Source organism: Taudactylus pleione, unplaced genomic scaffold (assembly GCF_031769625.1).
Source record: "Taudactylus pleione unplaced genomic scaffold, aTauple2 ptg000198l, whole genome shotgun sequence".
NCBI lineage: Eukaryota > Metazoa > Chordata > Amphibia > Anura > Myobatrachidae > Taudactylus > Taudactylus pleione.
The window spans coordinates 13336446-13361375 of NW_028284600.1; the positions used below are offsets into that span (position 1 = coordinate 13336446).

General features: G+C 45.2%; 1 protein-coding gene across 1 annotated transcript in view; it reads left to right on the forward strand.

Moving 5' to 3' along the window:
• The window catches only part of MYOF (myoferlin), a 166836-nt gene that overhangs the window by 114540 nt on the left and 27366 nt on the right, over positions 1–24930 (forward strand). Inside the window, 3 exon segments of the mRNA XM_088476911.1 lie at positions 987–1063; positions 1600–1650; positions 8351–8362. Coding sequence (XP_088333037.1) covers positions 987–1063; positions 1600–1650; positions 8351–8362 — 140 coding nt within the window.

Here is a 24930-nt window from a genome sequence, read left to right on the forward strand (position 1 = left end):
CAGTGAGCGTCCCTATGCTGGGGTAAGCTTTGGAAACCTTAACATATTTCTCAGCTGCATTCCGTGAGAGATCACAGTTGCGATTGCATTAGCATCCATTGCTGAGTCAAGCCCATAGTCCGGTACTACTGACTCATGGGAGCGCCACCAACCTTATAAGCATATAATAATTACAGGTATATGTCTATGTTAATCATACTGTTGGGTATACTATTAACCTTCTCTTATAGAATAAAACATTGAAGATTCAGTGCGAGGTCTCTCCTACTTGGTTCTAGAAGACGTCCCAAAGTACTAAAGCATAGTATACTGTGAGAATATGGCAATATTATATTGAGGTATAGTGTAGATGTGATTGGAAGCTAATAAAGGTGTATGCATTCAAAATCCTTGGACTCCTGATGAAGCTCACAATATTGTTTTAGGTCTGAAGCAGTTTTAGTCCAGGACACGGTGCAAAGTACAAAATATTATTGTTTTGACCTGTGAACCATTAGCATTCATTGATATGGTGTAAAGTGGCAATAAAAATGCATATAGGTAAGTAAGCCTGTATGACCAAGATTCTTATTGATGGGCAAATTATTATTATTTTTTTAAATATATTTGTGACCCACCTAAAGATTTGAGTAAAAAAGAAACCGGTTAATTGGGACCAAAAGGAGGATGGTGGAGGTCTGTATTATAGGTGTATGGCTTCTATTTAAAAATAGCGTTTCATGTTACAGTAACTAGTGACCTCATGGAGTGACTTCATAGCACTGAGTGGTTGTAACCAAAATCCAGGAAAGTGCTGAAAATTGTTGGAGGTTCCATAAGCTGTAAGCTCAGTGCCGTGTTTAAATATATTTAAACAAGTTTGTTCTGGATTTCCAAATTGGATGAGACAAACTACTTTTTAAATTATCTACTGTATGTTGATTAGGAGAAATGAAAATTAGGTCAGGTGGTTTCACAGTACTTAAATGAATCATGGTGTCTTTCAGTGGCGCTCTTGTCTTCTACACCTCCTCGCGATGTGGTTATCGAGGTGGAGGACACAAAACCCCTGCTGGCGAATCAGGTAATGTCTTTTTACATTTCTTGTGTGTGCTTGTGCATCTTAATGCATGACCTGAGTCCTTCTCAGATATTGACCTTTTACAAGTCTAACCGAGCACTCTCAGAGCTGTAGACTGTTCACTGCAAATAGACGTCGTTACTTCCGAACACACAAACCTTCACAAATGTCTGGTTCTGTTCACTATAACCTGTGTTATCCTTTGTTACCAACTCCTCCCTCCAAATATGACCATCCCGATGCTGTTCATGTGTATAACCTCAGGGCTGCCAAAGTGCCAGGTGAAGACCTAGTGTGTCTGCATTTATGGTGGTTCCCGATTTTAATACTTTGTGAGACCTACGCTTATCCTTAATTGTTACTTCCTTCCCACTACCTTCCTTGACTTATGTCTGTGTATATTAACGGACTCATACCAACCCTATGTCATAAGTAGCTAACCATTTATATCCCGCATCCTTAAAACATAGCATTGAAGTTATGCCTCAATTTTAAAATAACATGTAAATACTCATCACCCTGCTGAAATTCCCCTACAGCAGCCAGAGAAGTGGGGCCTATCTCGCCTCATAAAGGGCAGTCCAAGAAAGGTAGTACCCTATACAAGTGTCTGTCCCTTTCTGTCATTCTGTCGTCCTATCGTGACTGGGTTCAAGGGCTTGTCTCTGTGCTTACTCCATGTTTTTCCTGTAATACATTTTAGCGCAAGCAACAACGGCAGACTCCCCACCTGATAAAGACCTACCTTCCCAGCTACTTTTAGATCTGTATAGATAATTGTTTCAATAATTTAGTTTTCGCTGCTGTCTGAGACTACGGGAATTTGGGTACATTTGGTAGTACGACTCTTATTTCAAAACCGACTTGTAAGATCCTTTGACTTCGGTGGTAAGACTTTATCATACTTTGGGGTTGATCGATGTATCAAGCAAGGAGAAGAGTAGAGAAGTGGTGAAGTTCTTCATAACAACTAATCAACTGCTAACCATCATTTTTATAGAATTTACATGATAAATGCTACCTTAAAGTTGATTGGTTGCTATGGGCAACGTCTCCACTAGTCCACTTCTCTTTTTACTGCTTGATACATTAACCCATCTGTTTTGAAATAAGGACTTGTCAACACTAATTCAGTTTTAATCTGTCGTTAATATGGGCAAAGGCCACACAGGGGCATTTATTTCACTAATGTTGATGTCTAAATTATTGTTGTAGATAATTACATGTTAAACAATACTTTCAACATTGTGCAACCTGTCACAATAATGTTGATAGTGTCACTGTTTGTTTGGTTTAGTGAACTTCTTATAATGTTTTAAGCACGTGATCTAAAATGTATTCAGTCTACTTGTGATTTGCTGTTGGATTCATGAATGTATCTCCAAGAGGTGACCTGTTCTGGAATACATTCATGAATAGCTGCATAGACCGGCCATGTTGTAACCTATGAGAGAGAATTTTTGCACGTGATTAGAAATCTATTGGGTGTGCTATATGGTTACGCATTAATGAAAAGTTGCAATAACGTTCACTGTATTGCAATGAAGCAAGCATCTGTTACTGCTAGCGGTTTATAGTTTTCTGCATGTTATACACTACTCTAATGCTTTGAGAGGTACTAACCTTATTTAAATAATGCTGGTGCGTGTTTCTGCTTAATGGAGTGGAGCAAAACAGTCATTTAAACTAAATGTATTGATTGTGTGTCTGTGTGCTTACTGTCAATAGGAATATAATACAGTATGTGAAAAGTTGGACTTACGGGAGTATCATTGAAGCCTTGCCTACAGTAGAGTGACTTCACAAGGCATGGGATGATAATTGGGATAGTTATATTTACAGAGTATCAAACGCCAAAATTATTGGTAAAGGATTTCCTCTCCTACTACCAGAAGCAGAATGACCAATGACTCGCACAACGGAAAAACAATTTTTACCAATTTTGCAAATCCAAACCTCTAGAATAAAATGTGGACTAAAGAGGCTGGATCTAATGAATTAATTGGGCAGTTACTATTTGGGCCAAATCCTATAAGGTACAGTTAGTGTGATCAGACAACAGTGAGATCTCAAACACATCTGAAATATTCCTGTCAGATGCTGGTCGGCATTGGCAGTCATTCGGGGTAACAGAAGTTACTGTTTTCAGCCACTTAGGTCTAAAATGTAATTGACTGTCAGACTTGCAGTGTGAATGGGCTCCATTAGGCCATTTCAGCCAATAAATAGGTGAGGTCATGCACGTGTCCTTACTAGGATGGCTCAGGCTTTGGATGAACACCTGTTACAAATTCTCCTATGAGGGATGGGTGATAACTTACAAAATGTGATGCACATAATTGTTCTAACTCCTAGGGCTTAATCGGCTGTAAGTAACTCTTCTAGAATAGATGAGAAACTGATTTTACTAAAATACAACAAATATTTTTAGGTCCCTTCTTGCTGATAAAAGCTAGAGCTGTCACATTCTCACAGATACTCGATGATTTTATGCTAATATTTTTACATTTGTGTTCACTGAGGTCATTGCTTCACTGGAGTTTGTGCATATTCCAGAAGATAATAAATAAAAATTTGATTACTTCCAAGTCAATCGCGAGGTTTCTGAAAATGGACAAATGTTTCTAATATCTGATTGTGGAGTTAACGTACTCTTCTATAGACTCTTATCACTTCTATTGATTAGTGTGATTATTTTATATGATGCATTGTGCTTTTAAGGACAAAATACAGTCACAAACCAGACATTGTCATTATTTCAGTATTGTAGTAGTTAATAATAAGATTACAATCGTACGTTTCACAAGTTATATTCCAATTTCCAGCTGTTAAGCAGCATGTCAACGGCAGTCGGGAAAATGGCCTCTCCCACCACAGTGCATGTATGTATGGCGTGTATAAGGAGCACTGACGGGTGATCTCCGGGTTCATAATGACCAGTGCCTGAGATTTTATTATGGAGAGATTTTGGAGAGTATTTTATTTTTTTATATATTTTTTTTTAATCTGCAACTTACATACATTTTGTTCTGAATCATATAAAACCAGTCTTGCAGATTTTTTTTCATTTTATTTTTTCTAATGTGAGGTTTTTCCCAAATTCAAACTCTCCAAAATTTACCCAAATGGCTTGACGTGGAAATATCACTTTTAAAACAAACTCAGCATCACATCACTGAGCACATAACCGAGCTTGTATGGCTATGTTTACCATCACTAGGAATGTCTTACACTCATCGCTAACCCCAGCAGATCATCTTTGGGCAGCTCATCTATTTAACAGAAATCTCTCCATTTTATGAAGCACTGAGAAAAGTGTACCTGTCTTCTAATAATGGAGGCAGCCATTTTGTTGAATGAGAATGTCTAATAGTGCCTCAATCCTTACTGATCCTTAGGGGCATAGTTATTAACAGTAATTTGCAAGAAATCATTGGATAACAGGAAGGGGGTGATGGTAGCAGATATTTGTTTCGGTCTGATATTTTATCGCAAAAGCAGTCCCCATAGGGGCTGCTAAACCATGAAATGTGCCAAGCTCCAGGAAAGCACAGCTTTTCGGTGCTTGGTCCAGATAGGTCACCTCATCTTTAGCCATTGCTGCCAATGGGCAACATTTAGCTATTTTTTTCGGGAGATGGATCAGAAGGATCCCTCTCCCTTAACTGCTGTGTGCCATATTTGCCAATGTCCATTTTTGTGCCCTCAGAATTGCTGCCACTTTTTGTTTATGCGACAGGTACACTTGAACGACTTAGTCTATAGCCGATGGTAGTATTTGAGTACAGTGCCATCACTTAGCTCATATGTGGTGTAGTGATTGATGTTTATGCTATCGCTGATGTTTTATTTTTTAGGGGAGGTGGCTTGTAGCCAATAATCCCCATATAATACTTCTATTTGCCAGACAGAGAGGGTCACGGTCTGGTAATGTTTGCCGGGTGATGCACCAAGCTCAAGTCCAATTATCACTTATATTTCCATATAATTCTAGAACATTGCTCATTCAGGTCAACAATATAGTATCAACCTGAACTATGAATATATTGAACACACTAAGTATTCTGATAAATTACTTAAAGTGCAACTTAATCCAAACAAAATGGGGGCATAGCTGATCCACTGTATGTATTAAGACAATAAAAAGATGGCACTTGTCTCAGAATTACTTGGTTTGCCATCCAGTGCATTTAATTCAGGTAATTATGTATGTTTACTTGAACATTTCACATCTAAAAACACTAACTTAGTTCAAGCAATAACGTCTAGTGTATCAGTTTTTTTTTTAATCTGTTTGAGAACATTTGACATATTTAAGTATTTTTCTCTTGCGTGTGCTCTCATCCTTTTCCCCTTTCTTTCACTCTTTTTTCTTTTTTTTTTTTTTTTTTCTTTTTTTTCTCTCTAGTACTGTTGCACTATCTAACTTTCACTTCTTCTCGGCCTCTTTAGCTCTCTTTTGCTCTCTCTCGCTAGTGAGCTCTCGTACTGTTAGCCATTAAGCACACTATAATGTTTACTGCCCTAGACGAACATGCACCCTGTCACATCATTGGCACATTCACAGTGCTATAACTGGTCAGTAGCCAAATTATCATCATTTATTTATAAAGCGGAACCAGAAAAGCCAATCCAGGCCCATATTTTTCAATCCCAGGATTGGAAAAAAAATCTCAATGAAAGTTTAGCAATAAAAATATTATTCTACTTTACTTTTTTCTAAGATAAAAATGGCCCAGCACAGACACACAGGAAAAAATAAAACTCACACAGGCTCCCCCATGTTTTATTCCTGTGGTGTAGAGGGGCCTTACAAGTTTCTTTAATTTTTTTTTTCTGTGGGCCTGTGCTTCAGGCCCAAAGGCAGAGGCCCACAGGAGAAAAAATAAAACTTTCAGGGCCCCCCCCAACACCACAGGATTAAAATAACCCAAAGCCAGCCAGCCCAGCAGCGCCACACTGAGATAAGAAATTCAATAATTCTCACCCTCCAGACAGCGCACACACACAAGATGGCCTTCGTTCTCTCAAGTCCTCCGCTGCCTTCAAATCTGTTGCATTTGCAGGAGACCAGGACAGTCACATAGCAGCAGGCAGCGAAGCAGGTACCCAGCAGGCAACGGCATTGACAGTCCATCTCCGACTCTGTGACAGTGTCACAGCCTGGCTCACAGCAGGCAGTGACACACATGCGACCTGCGACACTCCAGTCTGCTCACCTGGGCAGGGAGGCGTTGCTGTTGAGGGGGCGGACTGGCATTGGGCTTCGCAGCATGACCCCTGACGTCGCGCCCGCTCATCAGCACTGCCTCATAGCCTGCCCAGCCCACCGCACAGCCTGCCCAGCGGCCAGGGCAGTACATTCTGAGCCCAAGTGCTCATTGCTGCTCAGCTGCATGGCAGTGCCAATCCCGGGATTCAAATCCTGGTGTTTTTGCCCTAAAATCCCAGGACCACGCCGATCCTGGGATTGGACACCCTAGGTGTAACAAGGGTTCTGTAAGGAACACGGACTACAGAAACACTATTATAGATAGATAGTATATAATTCACATACAGAAGATAAATAATTACTGCGGGCGGTTAACATAATTATGTAGAAAATATAAAGCGGAGAGGGCACTGCTCATATGAGCTTACAGTCTATAGCGGATATGGGCAGACACAATGGGAAGAGTATCGGGACAGTCATAAAGCTAGACCAACCTGTACCCTTGGGCCTGGGATTTGTATTGAGATGCCCACCAGCAGCTTTGCAAATTCAAGCAACTGCGTGCAAAGATGCAGCATCAGTCACAAATCCATCGACAATCGGCCTCCTGAGTAACCCTCAGGGCATGGGAGCTGAGACGCCGGAGCCATTCTTACTGTGTATGGGATTGCAATCGCAGGCTGAGACTCGCCAAAAACAGCCACAATGTGTCTGCAACTGACCCACCACTCCCTGTTACCTCCCCCACACAGTTCTGGACCGTCAATTGCTCTACGGGCAAAATACTCTTTGAAAGGTAATGAAAGTTGATGCATGCGCAGACCACAGATAATCGCTCAACTGCGTAAACTTTGGCATTGCATACATCTCTGAGCATAACCATACACACAAGAGGGGGCCGTACCAGTGTTGGACAGGGGCATGAAGGGCCCACCAGGGGAATGCAGTAATAAGGGCCTATACTTAGGGGTGTGGCCAGGCTCCACAGAGGCTTTGCTAACTATTAGAGAATGCATGGTCTGGGCCCCTTTAAAAATATATACATAGTAATTACTGCTGGTACATGCATGATAATGTACTAGATTAATAACAGCAAAGCATTGTAGAAAATACACCAAAGTCCTGTGCAGTAAAATGTAACAATTAATGTATAATTCATGTGCACAGTCTGGACCCTGATCCCAAGAGGAGGAGGTGGGTCCTAAGACTGTGGGGGCCCACTAGGGGTTTCCCCGGTACCCCTGTGGGCCAGTCCGACACTGGGCCATACTGTATCTTACTAGAGCTTTATATAATTCTCATGGCTATAATCTGTAACCAGTGACAGCGCTGGACCAATCTATAGCAAGTCATTACATTAGAAAACTTCCGATTGCTTGACCACCCTGTCTTATTAGATCATTAGTCTTTACAAGGCAATGGTTAGAATACCCACCTGCAGTAGACACACAAGTACAATGTGAGATGTGTGACACACTGTGAAATAAGGGTGCAGTTCACAATCAATATGGTTTTATAAGGCTCCCTCTGCCTGGCAAAGTGGCTTTCAGACAAGGCCATCCAGGCACCTGCCATAGCATAAATTATTTTTTTTTAGTTCCTTACTATAATTCACCTACAGCATAAATTGTACACATCTCCTCGGTTTGTAATGATTCTACCATCTTAGTCAGGCCAATAACAGGTCATATATTTTATTTTTTAAATTATTTATTATTATTTTGCTTGGTAATGCAACAAAAAATTATTTAAATTATGGGTTTTTGTTTAAAATCTCACAATGCCTGTTTATTACATACATATGCAAATTTGTGAAATAGATCAAAACCCCAAAAAAATCTAACATTGTATATTAAGCCATACAATATTTCATGAATCATAATGTGATTATTATGGTTCTGATTTGCACTATTAGTATGTAATAAACCTTTTAAACTTGCAACCTTTTGTGTGCCCTTGGTGACTTTGACTTCAATCATCTTTTATGTGTAGTATTTTTATTATGCTCTAATGTGTGCTTTTATTATTTTGTTTTGGTTTTTGTTTCTGCTTCGGGATGTTGATCGATCTGGATCCAGCTCCAAGAGAAGGTAAAAATTTTATATTTTTAGATGTCTGCATTTCAAAAACAATATTGTAGCGCTAAGCTTTAGCTGCCTATTTTATGGAATCCATCACAACAAAAATGTAATTGGTCTAAACTCTAAAGGTGCGTACACATGGAACGATATGTATAAACGGTATAGCGTTCATACATTAATCTTTATGCAGTGAACGATCAACGATGTGCATTCCCGCATGAACGATAACGATATCTATGATAGTCTGTACATGCAGGTCTACTTTGCCTCTTCGGAGATGTGGCAGGATGACTTCACTGAAAGAAAGATCTCTTTGAAAGATATCTTTCAAGTCGTTGGTGGTACAGATAGTACCGTGTGTATGCAGCTTTAAACAGGATCCTATCAGATTATTTAATCAGTATACTAGCCGCAAATACTTTCACCAGTAGAGAAGCCTATGACAGACAATTTGTCTATCACAGACTAACCGGTTACATACCAGGGCTAGCTCCTGGGGTTGGAGCACCCTGTGCTGGCTCTTGAGAAGGCGCCCTTAGCGACCGCAAATGGTGGCGTGGCCAAATTACCATAGGCCATGCCCTCTACGTGACATTATTTGTAGGCATGCCCACATGGCACTCCTCCAAATAACGTCGGGCTGGGGGGAGCTTCCCCCAGCCATCTCCCGACGCTGAATGTATGCCACGCACATGCGTGCAGCATCCATTCAGACTCCAGGGTCCCCAACTTCCCGATTTGACCACCTACGGGCCACTTCGGCCCACGGGTGGAACAGCGGGATAGTACTCTCCCGCTGAAATCGGGATGCTGGGGAGGGGTGCGTCCTCTATGGGTGGCGCCCCTGTGTGACCGCACTGGTCAAACACCCCTAGAGCCGACCCTGTACATACAGTAAACTGTTTGTTTGTGTATCACTGTGACATCAAATACTTTAGGAAAAGGAGTACACTGGGGAAATAATTCGGGAGACCCACGCATTTTGACAATTAAATAAAATAGGAGAAGTATCATACGGTTATTGGCAAAGTTATGTCTCATTATTTCTGATTGAACACCTAATGGAACTTTTTTCTACCTGCGCTAGACAATGTTTAAGACAGAAATAAGGCAGAATAATTAGCAAAGTTCCTTAAGAATTAATATTACTGGTTCTAGTGAATTAATGGGATCCATACTCTGGATTATTGGTTCAACCCTCTAAATGACTGCCCCCATTATGAGAATTTGACTGGTCCACTTAAAAAAAAAAAGTTTTTTACGCAATTACAAAAATGCTATTTTATTTAAGTCCAGTGGGCACAGAGGTGTGTGTAGAAGTTGACTTGAGTGTCAGCTCCTCCCTTTCTATACCTCCCAGACAGGAAGGCATTAGTTGTTAATATAATTCAGGCACAATGCAAAAGAGAGACTGAAAGATAATGAGAGAATAGCAAAAATTAGATTTTTGTATTTGTTTAACCTTCTTTTTTTTTTTTTTTTTTTTCTTTATAAGTCCTTTAGGCCAGGGGGCACCCACCCATTTGCACTCTAGTTTCTTTCCTTTGCCCTCTAGTAATAGACAGCAAAGTCAAATAATGTCTTTTCTTTATTGAATCCATAGGGCATTTCCAAAACCACTCCTTAGGCAGGGCTGCAACTAAGGGGGTTGGGGGTGCACGTGCACCGGGTGCGCCGCTGCAACAGCCGCCAGTGTCCTCCACCCTGGCGCTGAAGGAGGGCTCCAAGCCGGATGCCCGCCCGGCTCCTTCCCTGCAGCGCCGCGGTAGCCAGAGGCTGGAGTCCTCTCCTAAACTCCAGCTTCCGGCTCTCCCCACAGGCATTATGGGAGAGACGTCATAACGTCTCTCCCATAGTTCCGATGAGCTATTATGATGGGAATTACTATATGGGCACTACTACGGGGGCATTACTATATGGGCACTATGGGGGCATTACTATATGGGCATTGCTATATGGGCACTGCTACAGGAGCATTGCTATATGGGCACTACTACAGGGGCATTGCTATATGGGCACTACTACGGGGGCATTACTATATTGAGCATTACTACGGGGGCATTACTATATTGGGCATTACTATGGGGGCATTGCTGCAGGGGGAATTACTATGGGGCATTACTGCAGGGGGCATTACTATGAGGGAATTACCATTGGGGGCGCCAAATTACTGTCTTACCCCGGGTGACGACAATCCCTGTTTCGGCCCTGAAGTTGCTGATTGCAAAACTTTTCATCCAAAACTAGCATCTCCTGGATGCAAAAATATTAACCCTTTAGAGCTTGGTAAATATATGGACGGATGACAATGTAGCATCCTGGTACAGTTGTTTAACCAATGCCTCATGCCATGCAGTCTCATTTTCTGGGACAGGAAGGCCTGCTCAATGTATGGATGGAGAAATACTGAGGTAATCCATCGAGCAATCGTTTTCTGGGTTGTTGGCCATCCTCTCTGTTGTACATTTTATAGAACTGGAAGATTTCAGTCCTACGGATACTACCTGTCCTCCCCCAATAATTAAGAGCTCTGAGAACACTCAACAGAAGGATAGAAAATGACACTTGCTGATTTTTCTAAAGTCAGCCCAGGAAGGTCTATATCCTGATTTGAGCAAAATGTTGAAAATGAGGGCTTAGTACATAGGACTAAGGCGGAACTGTGAGAGAGTCACTTTCTCTTGGAAATTTCCACTGCAAAGAGTTAAACTGTTTTCTAAGCAAGACATTTAAGTTTTTTTATAGACTCTAATGGTTCAATGGAGGTTTCTGTCCAAACTAAATAAATATCCCAAGGAGCCACCACAGGAATATATGGAGTATGGACTTGCAATTAAGTTTGTAGTTCCACAGTCCAAGCAGAAACAAACTTTTACAGAGCTGTTTTTCAATCCAACGTCTAGACCTGACTTCAAAAACTGAATTAACTCATAAAATTTAAAATAAGAAATTGAAAGAGAACCAAGTCTTCCACACCCAGGGGTCATTGTAAGATAGTGCTGGGTTAGCCTGGAATAAAGCCAGCAAAGAGATGGCATTCGGCAAGAGGTCCAGGTAACTTCTTGTTTAATAAATGTTGCTTGGTCTTGTAGATCCTACCTTAATGGAAGGTGTCATGATCAGCCTGGGCCATGCTTGGAATTTGTGAACCATCTTCTTGGCCAATCCACAGCTATAACAGTAGTTAAAAATAATCACTTGGTGGCATAGCTACTGTAGGCATAGAGCAGATAAATGAGTGATTCAGAGGTGGACGTAGACGCGTCGTCATATCAGTCTTTTGGTCCCTCATTTGCGACTTTATGCAAATGCCGCTACAATGTCCATCCCTGTTGTACATCTGTGTGTATAAATGTGCAAGGATGCCCATCGTCCGCATTTGTAGATGCTGTAATACCACTTGGTGCATCTTCATACGCCACCATCGGTCATACCATGAGAACGTGCAGCGGTCCTATGGCAGGTGCAGATCTTCCATCAGAGTACGGCCTCCAAAGTGAACGCCTGAGCGTCTGTTAATGCAAACGCTTTAGCGACACACCTTTCAAGGCTGACCATCTCCATGCATTTCTTTAGCCACTGCTCAGGAACGCCCAACACGTTTCTGATACCGGGCTCCTTGGTTGCGACAGCTCTGTGTAACGCATGCACCATAGGAGGTTTTAGGGATGCTCACGAATGTGCAGTAGCAAGAAATTGCTCAATTAAGTGAACATTTGGCGTTGCGTGCGGAACTGCATCAGGCACATTGTGTCTTAGTGCGGCCTTCCGGATCTCTTGTTGTTAAATAATTGCTTTGGGACAGATGCAATGAAGTCCATCTGGTTGACAACACTGTTAAATGGCTGTTTGAAGTAGGTCTATGTGAAGGAACAATTCCCCATGGTATAGAGTATTCCTGCTAGGATTCGCTTCCCGGTGTTTTACCCCCGAATAAAAAAAAACACAAAGTGCTGGAAAGTTTGAGTTCTGCCCAGTGGATGATTCTTTTGATTTTCTCTTGCGGAGCTGCTCTTGTTCCTCCCCGGCGATTTGATGTATGATACTGCCGTGATGGCGTTGGATTACAGTAAAAGTTTTTTATTGGCTTTTCTCTTTGGAGAGGTTGAGCCAAGAGCAATCTAAGGGCCTGACTCAGAGCCGATCGTAAGCGGCCGCTCGTTCGCTCCGAGCGATGTTCGTACATCTGCGCATGCGTATGGATCGTAATGCGCATGCGCCAACCAGTCAGTTCGGTCGGAAATCGTGTGTTTGCAAAATAGCGAGTGCCTGCTAATTTGAGTGACAGGATGAGGCGTTTGTTGGTGGTAACAGGGGATGGTGCTTGAAAACGGGGAGTGGAGATCCGAACGCAGGCGTGCCAAACGGGCAAAACGGCGTTTAAAGGGTGTGCATAATTAACAAAGCAGCGTCATCGGCCACGTCACTTGGTTGTCTCTTAGCCTGAACTGTTCGCATGATTGCGGTAGGAAAATCCAACCACAAGCACTGCGAGCAGTTCAGACGCCTTTCGATCTACTCGATTAATCTAATAAATAGCGGAGATGACGTATGATGCGAGCGGCCAGGGGGCGTCATTACGAAATAGCGAGCGCATGTTTCGTTTGCTCGCTCAGACATAGAGGCGTCAACAGACCGCAAAGAGCGAGCGCTCAATTTAAATAGCCGGCCCCTTTTTCTGAATGAGCGAGCGCAAATAGCGTCCGGCTCTGAATCAGGCCCTAAGTTCCAGAACATTGATTAGTAACTCTATTTTTGTGGAGCTTTATGGAGTAGAGATGAGCTAAACTTTAAAACATTCATCTTGTTCCGCATTTGACCATGCAATTGTGCACATTCTGCCCTGAATGTTCCTATAATTTTTGTTCTCCTGGGATAAACTCTTCCTGCATCCAATGATCCATATTCATTTATTATTGCACAGTGCAATGTGTCCCCTTCCCTCAGAGCTTTCAGCCCCAGAGATCTATGCAGCTTGCATTTGTCTCTACTCTAGCAGTGTGTCCCATCTTTCACTGTCTTCCTGTTAAAGTGACAACCAACTCCAGTCAGCAAAGGTCTGGGCCCACAAGTGGGGCAGCCGGAAAAAAAGGATGCCCTCCGCCTAACCGCCGCCTCTCTTCTCCCAGGGACTAGCAATGACGGGCTGAAAAGTGTTTAGACTTTTTCTCCTTCATCCACTAGGGGACACTGGAGCTTCATGACAGTGGGGTATAGACGGTGGGTTGAGTTGAGCCTGGCACTTTAAAAATCTACAAGTGTGACTGGCTCCTCCCCCTCTATGCCCCATCAACCCCAGTTTTTAGAATGTGCCCGAGTAGAGCCGGTGCACAGGGGCTGTCTCCAGCCCTTATATTAATTTTTATATGATTTGTAAAAGAATCAAGCAAGAGGACAGGCAGACTGTTAGCTGTGACAGTCTGCCTGCATCGTGGGAGCCGCCAGAGAGGGGACCACACGGCTACTGCAGCCTGTGTCCGGTCACCCTATGGAGGGGAGGCTGCTTTAGGCAGTTAGGAGTCATCAGACTCAGCGGGGCCCGCCACAGCTAACACTGGCTTGTGTCCGGGTCCCCGCTCTCCCCTCACTGCCCAGCGCTCTGGCCGCAGCAGCCCGGTGAGTAGCACACCTCTCCTGACTAGCAGGAGAGGTGAAAATAATCTGCTGGGTCTGAAAACAGCGCGCGGCTGTCAGTGCCACGCTGGTGTTGTGATAGAACACCGGCGCTGGCTGTTAGGTAGGCGCGCTCACAGCAGTCCTGCCTCTGCGTGCCGGTGCTTGTGTAAAAGGCACCGGCACGTTTATCACTGGCGGCGGTCGTGCCGCTGGCCCCCGCTGTCAGTGCGGGGACACATGAGAACGTCCCCACTGAATAAGTGTATGCCGCGCGCATACAAAGCGGTGGCCATTAGGAGGAGGAGCTTATAGGTCCCTCCTCCTCTTCCTCCTTCACTGCCTGGGCTAGTTTGGCGCGCTCTGAACGGGAGTGGCGCCTCAGAGAGACTGAAGGCACTGAGCGGAGGGGGAGAGGGGAAAACTGACAGCTTCTACAGGGGGTCTGTAATTACAGAAGGTGGTTTTAACTACTTTCTGGTCCTATTGACTGCTCCTCCCTTATATGCCTGTCTGCCCCTGTTACTGAGTTGCATTATTCTTGAAATTCTGCTCCTCCTATACTGCTCTGCCTGCAATTTGAGTAGCATTATTATTGAAATTCTGCTCCTCCCTTATTGCTCTGTCTGCTCCCATACTTGAGTAGCATTATTATTGTAATTCTGCTTCTCCCTATACTTCTTCTGCATTCCTGAATTGTATGTGGTGCTTGTCTGTGAGTACATGATGACATCCAGGACAGAAAAAACTGCATCACAAAAGCTGTTTGCCTGCACTAAGTGCAGGAAGAAATTTACCCATGCTCGCTCCGAAGGGTCTTCCCTGTGCGAGACGTGTGAAGCAGACAGTGCTAACACGCAGTCTGTCACTCCCTCCTTCATAAATAGTTTGGCCGGGGTCATGGCGGACCTTTCTTCTGAATTAGCCGCTTCCCGTAGGGAACGGGAGTCTGCCAGAGATCTACCTGGCACATCTCACCCTTCTTTTCTAGCAGAACCAGCGTGGGCTCAGAATTTAGTCCGCTCGGTGAATAGCCTTGCTCAAGCGATGGGTTCTGCGTCTAAAGCTCCTGAAGCTACGGTAAGTTGCTCATCTAAAAAGAGGGCTCTTCCGGCGGTTCTCCAGTCGGATGAGGATTCGGCAGCGGATCACTCGTCTCAGGAGGAAGGGGAGATGCTGGACGAATCAGACGTAGAGACTTTCTCACAAGAACCTGAGGCATTGCAAGGTATTGACGCACTCATTCTAGCGGTAAGGGAAGTTCTTAAGATTTCTGGCCAGGAAGCTCCAGAATCGTTAGAAGACTCCTTATTTGCCAGGTCACAGAAGATGGCCGTCACATTCCCTGTTTCTCTCCAGTTGGACGAACAGATGACGGCAGCCTGGCACAATCCGGACCGTAAATTCCAGTTTCCTAAGCATTTTTTCTTTCTTTACCCATTTCCTGCGGAAAATAGGAAGAGGTGGGAGACCCCGCCACCTGTGGATTCTTCGGTTTCTCGGTTGTCAAAGAAGACCACGTTACCTGTTCCAGGAGCTACTACATTGAAGGAAACCTCAGAGCGGAGATTAGAAACCACTTTGAAATCCATTTATACGGCCGCAGGTGCACTTCTCCGGCCGGCCTTGGTAGGATCTTGGGTCAACAAGGCTGTGGAAAAGTGGGCGGAACAATTGACTGAGGGTCTTAGATCCAGCACTCCGCGGGCAGATCTGATTACCTTGGCAGAACATATTCAGGAGTCTGCTGTATACTTAGGAGACGCCTCCAGAGATATCGGCCAGGTAGGCGCTAGGATTTCTGCTTCGGCGGTCTCTGCTCGCCGGGCACTTTGGCTTCGTGCCTGGCAAGCGGATGCGGAGTCAAAAAGAGCAGTGGAAGCTCTTCCTTTCACAGGCGATATTTTATTTGGTCCAGAGCTGGACAAATGGATCTCGCTGGCCACTGGAGGTAAGAGTACTTTTCTACCTTCATCAGCACCTCCTCCGCGTCGCTCGTTTAGGGGACCTTCCTTTCGTTCCTTTTGAGCATCTGCAAGATTTCAGGGACGATCGCGAGGTTCGTCTTCAGCGGGGCGAGGAGGCCGTGCTAGAGGACGTCAAGCAAATATTGCCCGTCGTCCAGATCCCAAGCCAGCAGACAAGCCTGTGGCATGACTGGCTCCCATCCCATCTCGGAAATCCGAAGGTGGGGGCTCGCCTCCAGCGTTTCTCGGAGGTTTGGAGACGGACTTCTCCAGACACTTGGGTTCGAAATCTGGTATCTCAAGGGTACAAGATCGAGTTCGCTTTCACTCCTCCTGGGTGTTATTTTACAACAGGTTTGCCCGTCGATCCCTTGAAGCAACTAATTTTGCGTCAAGCGATCGAGAAACTTTTGCTGGCCGAGGTCCTTGTGGCGGTTCCCACTGCACAAAGACGACAAGGGTTTTACTCAAACCTTTTTGTGGTTCCGAAACCAGATGGGTCAGTCAGACCCATTCTGAATCTGAAATCCTTGAACCAGTATCTTTCATTTCACAGGTTCAAGATGGAATCTCTCCATTCTGTCATTGCGGGACTAGAGGCAGAAGAGTTTCTGGTGTCGATAGATATCAAGGACGCCTATCTGCATGTCCCAATTTGGGTTCCTCACCAGGCTTTCCTCAGATTTGCCATCAGGGAAGCTCATTTCCAGTTTCAGGCCCTGCCATTCGGTCTCTCGTCAGCTCCCAGGGTATTCACCAAAGTGATGGCCGTCATGGTGTCTCACTTGCACTCTCGGGGGGTGACGATAGTTCCGTACCTAGACGATTTACTCATCAAGGCTCCGACGGCAGAAGTCCTTTTACACCAAGTGTCCCTTACACATCAGATTCTCATTCAACATGGATGGATTGTGAACTTCCAGAAGTCTCAGTTGATGCCGTCCCAGAGACATCAGTTCCTAGGAATGATTCTAGACACTGTTCTGCTTCGTATATTCTTGCCAAGGGACAAGGCCATAGCCATACAGGAGCTGGTTCGTCTAGTGCTCAGACCCAGGAAAGCATCTTTGCATCCGTCTCCTGGGGAAAATGGTGGCTTCCTTCGAGGCCATCCAATTCGGCAGATTTCACTCCAGAATATTTCAACTGGATCTTCTGTCTCAGTGGTCCGGGTCCCACCTGCAGATGCATCGGCTGGTGCGTCTGTCTCCCCGGACCCGCATATCCTTGATCTGGTGGCTTCGGACGGAGCATCTGTTAGCGGGTCGGCGCTTCGGAATTTGGAATTGGACCTTGGTCACCACGGACGCCAGCCTCCGCGGATGGGGAGCGGTGGTTCTGGACAATCACTTCCAGGGGCTTTGGTCGCAGCAGGGGTCCCTCTTACCAATCAATGTTCTCGAACTGCGGGCAGTCTACAGAGCTTTGATACAGGCTGCTCCTCTGTTACGAGGACTTCCGGTTCGGATACAATACGACAACGCCACGGCAGTGGCATACATAAATCGCCAAGGGGGAACCCGCAGTCGGATGGCAATGAGAGAAGCCAGTCGCATCCTTCTGTGGGCAGAAAGACACGTAGAGGTCATTTCCGCAGTGTTTATTCCGGGGGTCGACAACTGGGAAGCGGACTACCTCAGTCGTCGGGATCTTCATCCCGGGGAGTGGTCCCTTCATCCCGAGGTCTTTCATCAACTGGTTTGCAGATGGGGGAAGCCACAGATAGACCTGATGGCATCTCGGATAAATCATCAACTACCCCTTTACTGCTCCAGGACCATGGATCCGGCAGCGGTGGGAGCGGATGCTTTACTGATCCCTTGGCCGTACAGCCTTGTGTACCTGTTCCCACCGTTTCCGCTCCTCCCTCGGATTCTCAAGCGGATCTAACGAGAGTCGTCCACCGTCATCCTAGTGGCTCCGGATTGGCCTCGTCGGGTTTGGTACTCCGATCTTTTATTCCTTCTGGCAGACGAACCTTGGCCTCTTCCGCTACGATCGGACCTTCTACAACAGGGTCCATGTGTGTACCCGGATTTACGGCGGCTTCGTTTAACGGCGTGGCTATTGAGACTGCCATCCTAAGAAGCCATGGAGTTCCTAGGTCGGTCATTCCTACCATGCTTAGGGCTAGAAAACCGGTAACATCAGCGCATTATCATCGCATTTGGAGGGCTTATATCTCCTGGTGTGAAGGTCGTGGATCCTCCGCTTCCTCTTTTCATTTACCACGTCTTCTTCTTTTTCTTCAAAAAGGCCTCGATGCGGGGTTACGCTTGGGATCGCTTAAAGTGCAGATTTCTGCTCTTTCTATTTTTTTCCAGCGTCGCCTAGCTCTGATTCCGGAGGTTCAGACCTTTTTTCAAGGGGTACTTAGAATTCAGCCCCCCTTTGTGCCACCCACGGCTCCTTGGGACCTGAATCTTTTATCTTTTCTTCAGTCATCCACCTTTGAGCCTTTGCAGGAGGTGGAATTGAAGTATTTGACTTGGAAGATGATCCTTTTATTGGCCCTGGCTTCGGCCAGACGTGTGTCTGAACTTGGAGCCTTGTCCTGCCGTTCCCCTTACTTGATTTTTCACGAAGATCGGGCGGAACTTCGTACCCGGCCTTCCTTTTTGCCCAAGGTGGTCTCGGGTTTTCATCTGAATCAGCCGATTGTAGTGCCAGCGTTGTCGGACTCTTCTGGGGATTCTCACTCCTTGGATGTGGTTCGGGCACTTCGCATTTGTGTCCCGTACTGAGGGGCTATGTAAATCAGAGGCTCTGTTCGTCCTTTATGATGCTAATCGGCGTGGCTGGCCTGCATCTAAACAAACTTTGGCCAGGTGGATTCGTCTGACTATTCGTCAGGCATATGTTGCTTCTGCTCGACCACCGCCGGTATCCATTTCTGCGCATTCTACGCGCTCTGTGGGTACTTCTTGGGCGGCACGTAGAGGTGTCTCGGCTTCACAGCTTTGTAGGGCAGCGACGTGGTCTTCGGTTCATACTTTTGTACGTTTCTACAGATTTGACACTTTTGCGGCTTCTGCTTCAAATTTTGGTCGCAGTGTCTTGCAGGGCGTTCAGCACTCTCCCCCCCAGGAGGGTAGCTTTGGAACGTCCCCACTGTCATGAAGCTCCAGTGTCCCCTAGTGTATGAAGGAGAAAACAGGATTTTGGTACTTACCGTTAAATCCATTTCTCCGATTCCACAGGGGACACTGGACACCCACCCAGTGCTTCTTGCCTGTTCTCAGTTGCTTGTTCTGCTTCAGTTCTGTTGCAGTTTGGTCTGTTTTCATTGTGTGACTGTTTATCACTGCAGCCTGCTGTGTTCTTGCAGTGTGTCAGTATGTTGGATGTTTCTTTTCCTGTTCTCCTTCTCTGTTCTTCAGTCTGTTCTCTGTCTCCTCTCGGGCTCAGTTCTTTAAAACTGGGGTTGATGGGGCATAGAGGGGGAGGAGCCAGTCACACTTGTAGATTTTTAAAGTGCCAGGCTCAACTCAACCCACCGTCTATACCCCACTGTCATGAAGCTCCAGTGTCCCCTGTGGAATCGGAGAAATGGATTTAACGGTAAGTACCAAAATCCTGTTATTTGCAGGGGACCAGGGTAATTCACAAGATTGTGATCCCTGGAGCAGAGCCTCTAATTTTTCAGCAGACGTACAGAGGTCACGAAGACCCCAAATTATTATACCAACAGTAATAAAATATACACACGCCATTTATAGATTAACTTAAATATACTTAATTACACCCGCAAATATCTATAAATCTCGGACTGTCGGAGTCCAAATGGTTAACCTGTTGGTACTTTATACCTATGGCATGTCAAATAATATGTGATGATCCACCTTTTTAAAGGGACATTATATTGCAAAGGAATAGATTTGAGGTTTCTCTTGAAATACTATTTCCACCCGTTAATTTGTATCCTATTTTCTTTTAATAATTGAAATATATCGGGCTTTATAAGTACATTAAACAAATAAAGTTAATTACTGCTTATATCCAATAGCAGCTTTAATCCATAGCATTTGTGTAATATAAAAGAATAAGTGATGAGACCAGTGTAGTTGCTATGCAATATATGTGTAACATTAGATTTGTTGTGCTTATACTATTTACCCTTTACTTATTTACTAAGCACTGAATTGTCCAGTGCAGTCACATCCAAGTCCATTCACCAGTCGCCAGGAAACTGAATGGAGATTGGGGGAAGACAGAAAGGGAAAGAGCTTCAGTGAAGGAAATGTTTCATTTTGTGGGTGAACCTTGATATTTGCGAGAAATAGAATATGACTGTTGTTATTACTATGGTTAATGATACCACAGAATTCCATCGCACTGTACAGTGATTAAATTGTGTGTAGTAGAAAGACATAGACTAATAGTTAAGATATAAAACTATCAATTGCAAAATTCAGGATGTTCAGGAAGCCTAGAAATAATAAATATAACATACGACATAGGCATCTAACATAATAGTGTCTTACAATACATGGAGGAGGAACGATACAATGTACTGGTGGATGAGGTGGAAGCGCACTGCAAATATACGCAAGTAGACTGTAGCAGAGCAGGAACTTTACTACCCTACAATCTCATGGGAAGGACAAGGCTTAGATTGGAGGGGAGGGTGGTGCACATGGAATGAGGAAGTAGGTGGAAGACTGCTAGGCTTTAAAGAAGATTTATATTTTTCAAGCAACTTTAGGGGCTGGTGGTGGATTCTAATTGGATGTGGAAGTTTATTACATAGGAGGGGAGCGGCATGGGAGACTTTTTTTTTTGCTGTTGGGAGTGGGGTGGAACACCAGTAAGGAGTTGAGGTTGAAGAACAGTAGGGAGTGTGGAATGAGGGGAAGTGGGGGGGGGGGGGTAGGAGGATGAAGAGCTTTTTGTTTTTGGTAGGGGGGTGGGGGGGGCTGGCAACTGAGGACTTGTAGGTGAGAAGTTTGAATGTCTCGGTATGGCAAAGGAGCCTGTATAGAGATTGGCAGAGCTGAGAGAAGGCAAGTCTGTTACTGGCATTGAGGATGGATTGAAGTAGATTGAAGTTTTGTTTTTTTTTTAAATCGGGACATAAGTTAGTGAACCTGAAAAAGGGTCATGGCCTCATGGGGAAGGGCCAGGGAAGAGATGGGGGAGGACAGGAGATGCTGGGGATAAAAGAAGAGGAAGCTACAAGTGAGAATGATGATAAACAGGAAAACTGAAATGACCGAACAGTGCCCCCTGCCCTGCGGTGCCCTGTGCCATGGCACTGATCGCACTACCCTAGTTACGGCTTTGGCACTGCCCTATGTCTGTCTTTAAACTTTGCGATCTATAGAGGCACATATGTAATGCACCCTCTACCAAAGGTGCCAAGAAAAACATAGGTCCTCCCATACTTGGGAGGTGAGAGGCCTGGCTGTGCCCCGTTGTAGACCGATCAGTTGTAAGTAGATGGCCACCACTTGTGTGGTTGACAACACTTGCGTTATACAGTAATATCTGTCCTGACTGGTGTAATTACTGAACTTATTGAGTGTTCTGTGCATTCAGATGATTGAGAGGCAGCAGTAAGAATATTTTAGGTCTCTTCTCTGTGTGTAGCAAGTATAGAAGTTACTGCAGACTAGAGGAGGCTTTTTCCCAAAGTGTCCTGTTAAGAGTTTAGCTGATTAATATTCATGCATAAGAAACCAAATCTGACTTGCATATCCAGTGGTTTGTAACTTTGAAATAGTATTACATATTTGGCAGACTCGCAGCACTTCTGATGAATTTTCTAATGTTTGCTGGGTAACTTTTATGGATACACGATACTTTGTTGAGGAGATTACAAGTATATTTAAATGAGAGGGTATATTATTGTAAAACTAGACCGACCAATACATTCTTATCTGCTGGCGATGCTTCTAATTATACACACAGCTTATACTTGCTGCAGAGTTTTCAGATAAAGTGAACAAGAGCATAAATACTAAACTCAGCCACATTTAAGCTGGATATTTCATAGTAAAGTGACCCAAGATTAATAGTGATTAGAAATGTTCTTGCCTGGTACTTTTCTTGTAATCCTGTTGGGAGTGCCAGGGCCATGAAGAGATAGAGCGGACCCTGCTCCTGGGAGCGTCGTTTGTTATGGGCTGTCTGTAGTAGGGATGGACATTAGAAGCCCACCATCAAATGATAGCTGGGCTTCCGCCATCAAAACTTTTGATGCAATGGCATCTAACTATCATATCGAAAGAATTTGATGGAGAAAAACATTTTGTTTAGTACATGCACAAAAAACCTGCTTGCGTATGCGCAACAGCACACTGCAAATGTTCCCGATGCTGAATTCCGCTGTATTTTAACATCGAATGGCCATCGCTTCTACACCATTGGATGGTGACTACCATCGGGAAGCCGCCACCAAATGTTGAATACAATACCATCAAAAGTAAAACATTGATGGTTGTGAAAATCGGAAGCATGTGTCCATTCCTAGGGCCTGATTCATTAAGGATCGCAACAGCGCTCGCAGTTGGCTGATTGCTGTTTACTGTGCATGTGTATGTATTGCAGTGCATGAAGGCACCACTGCGATCGCACTGCTATCAAGCAGACCATGAAGAGCCATTGCAGTGAGACAGGCAGTGAGTGTTTGGGGGTGGTGACGGGGGATGGTCGGAGAAACGCAGGCGTGTGTGTCCGTTCGACCACCTTTGTGTAGGCGTACCTAAATTAGCCATTGCGATTGCATAAGCAGTTTGAGTACCCACTGCGTGCATGAGGTTAGCAATTTCTAAGTAAGGTCAGGGCTGCTGTATTCTGCATGAGGGGCCGATGGTACTCAATGTTACCGATGTTTATGGAGGTTTGCAAGGTATTACAGATGAGGTAATGGGAGGCAGCGTGTGTATGCTGGCAGTGCGATGGCATTGCGATTGCATTCATTAGCATATTTTTGCAGCATATCTGCGTGCGATTATGGAGCTGTGATCGCCATAGCGATCCTTAATTAATCTGGCCCCTAGTCTGTAGAAGCTCTGTGCTGCTTCTGTGGGTGCTATGGCAAGGTTATACTAACCATGCACTATTGGGCTTCCAGAGAGGCCTGGGTACCTTGTACACTCACACCTTCACCTCTTTGTGCCATTAAGATCATTAAGATAATTTTTTAAAATTTATTTTTAATAATTTAACCATTTAATGCCTAATTTACACACAAACATGCCCATGATCACACTGATCTGTGGAAGCTTCTGTTATACGCTGCTGAGGAGGGTGTCTATTTTTAACTTCTATTTCTACTTCAGGGTCCATAGGGGGTCCACAGGGTTGACCTTGGGGTATAGGTTGGGAACCAAATCCGGGCACCATGCAGTTAAAGCTTTTAGCTCCCAGGATGCACTTGGGTCCACTCTCCCTATAACCCCACCCCCAAGCCAGAGGCACCTCAGTTTAAGTTGGTGCCCGGCCGGATTCGGGTCACCGTTTAGTGCAGTGGGGAGCTGATTAGCAGCCCCTAAGCTTTATTTTTTCTAAAGGACAGAGTTTTTTATTTTTCCTTTGGATTCTTCAGAGCGGCAGCGTCAGACTGTCCATAGGACGTCTAAGCTGCCGCTCCGTCACCCCGCTGGCGCTGAGATGCCAGTACAGATCTGGGGATCTCAGCGGGACCCCAGAGTCTGTACTAGCCGGACTCTGCGGGCGCCCAGGACTGCTGCCGGATCCACGGGGAGCAGGTATGGCGCGGTTCACCGCTTGCGGTGATCCGCGCATTTGAAATGCAGTCCTGTGCCTCCGGTCTCTGGGGACAGACCGGAGGTGCCGGCAGTGGCGGCGGGCCCCCCATACCCCGTGTGTCCACTAGACCACCAGGGACTTAGTGTTCGGTGCAGGGAGCCGGCGTCCCGGGGGTTAATTGCCGGCCAGGGGAGACAGCCTTCCCTGTTACAGAGGCTCCTCCCCTCAGCTCAGCGCGCCTTTCAGTATCTATAGTCTGGCGTCGCTGAGCTGCTTCCTCCGCGGGCCATGCTTCTTCTGAGGTCTCCAGCGGCCATTTCTCTGTGGTGCAGCAGAAATCTCTGGAGATGGTAGTTGGTCCAGTCCCCCTGCGTACCTCACCATCAGGTCAGTGTACACAGCGCTGTAGCCTTCCCAGACACTGAATCTGGGTAAGTTGCATGCAGTGTAATAGTGCAGTATATTATATGACATGTTTATGTATATATGTATATATCTGCATTGTATGTGACTTATGCTAGTGCTGACTGTACTTTATTCTCTCACCTGTCAGTGTATATCTATCCCTTTCCTTATCTGCCCTAATACAGCTGTACTTGGGGTGGTTCTGAGACCTCACATTTATATACTTGTTAATATTTGTGAGGTTTGTCACATACTGTTGCGTGCTGCACGTTGCCATATTTTGAGTGGAACTGTGTGTTGCATACGCTGAAAATGGGTCCCTGCAGCTAATTTTTAGTATCAGTCAGGACCAGTATAGCGCTGCTTGATCACAAGGCTTGGTCAGATATGTCTGACCAGGAGATAGAGCGTTATACTGCACCCATTTTTACTATCCTGCAAGCCATGTGCTGCAGGTGTTAGTGCGGAGGATTTAACTCTTAAAGGGTTCTGTATGTGGCGTCATCGGGTGCCGGCCCCTTTCACGACCCCCTTGGGCGGTTTGTTTTCTCGGGATCCTCTTAATTGCGGATCGCCGGGCGGGCCCCATTGTTGTACCTCACTTGGGGTTACTTCACCATACTGCCCTTTTTCATCTCAGGGTATCTCGCAGTTTCTTGCACATCCCCTGTGACACAGACTACCGCTCCCTACAGGGGTTTTTCGAGTATATGAATTCCCCCTGGTGCCACAATAGTCTGTCATGCCCCTTGCAGGGATTACCACAACAGCCACCCTGGGTGGATGTCGTTTTTCTATGAAACGCAAATTGGCGTGGTTGACGCCCTGTGGTTACTTCCCACTTGGCTCTACCGGGAACTGGATACTGTTGTGGGCTCT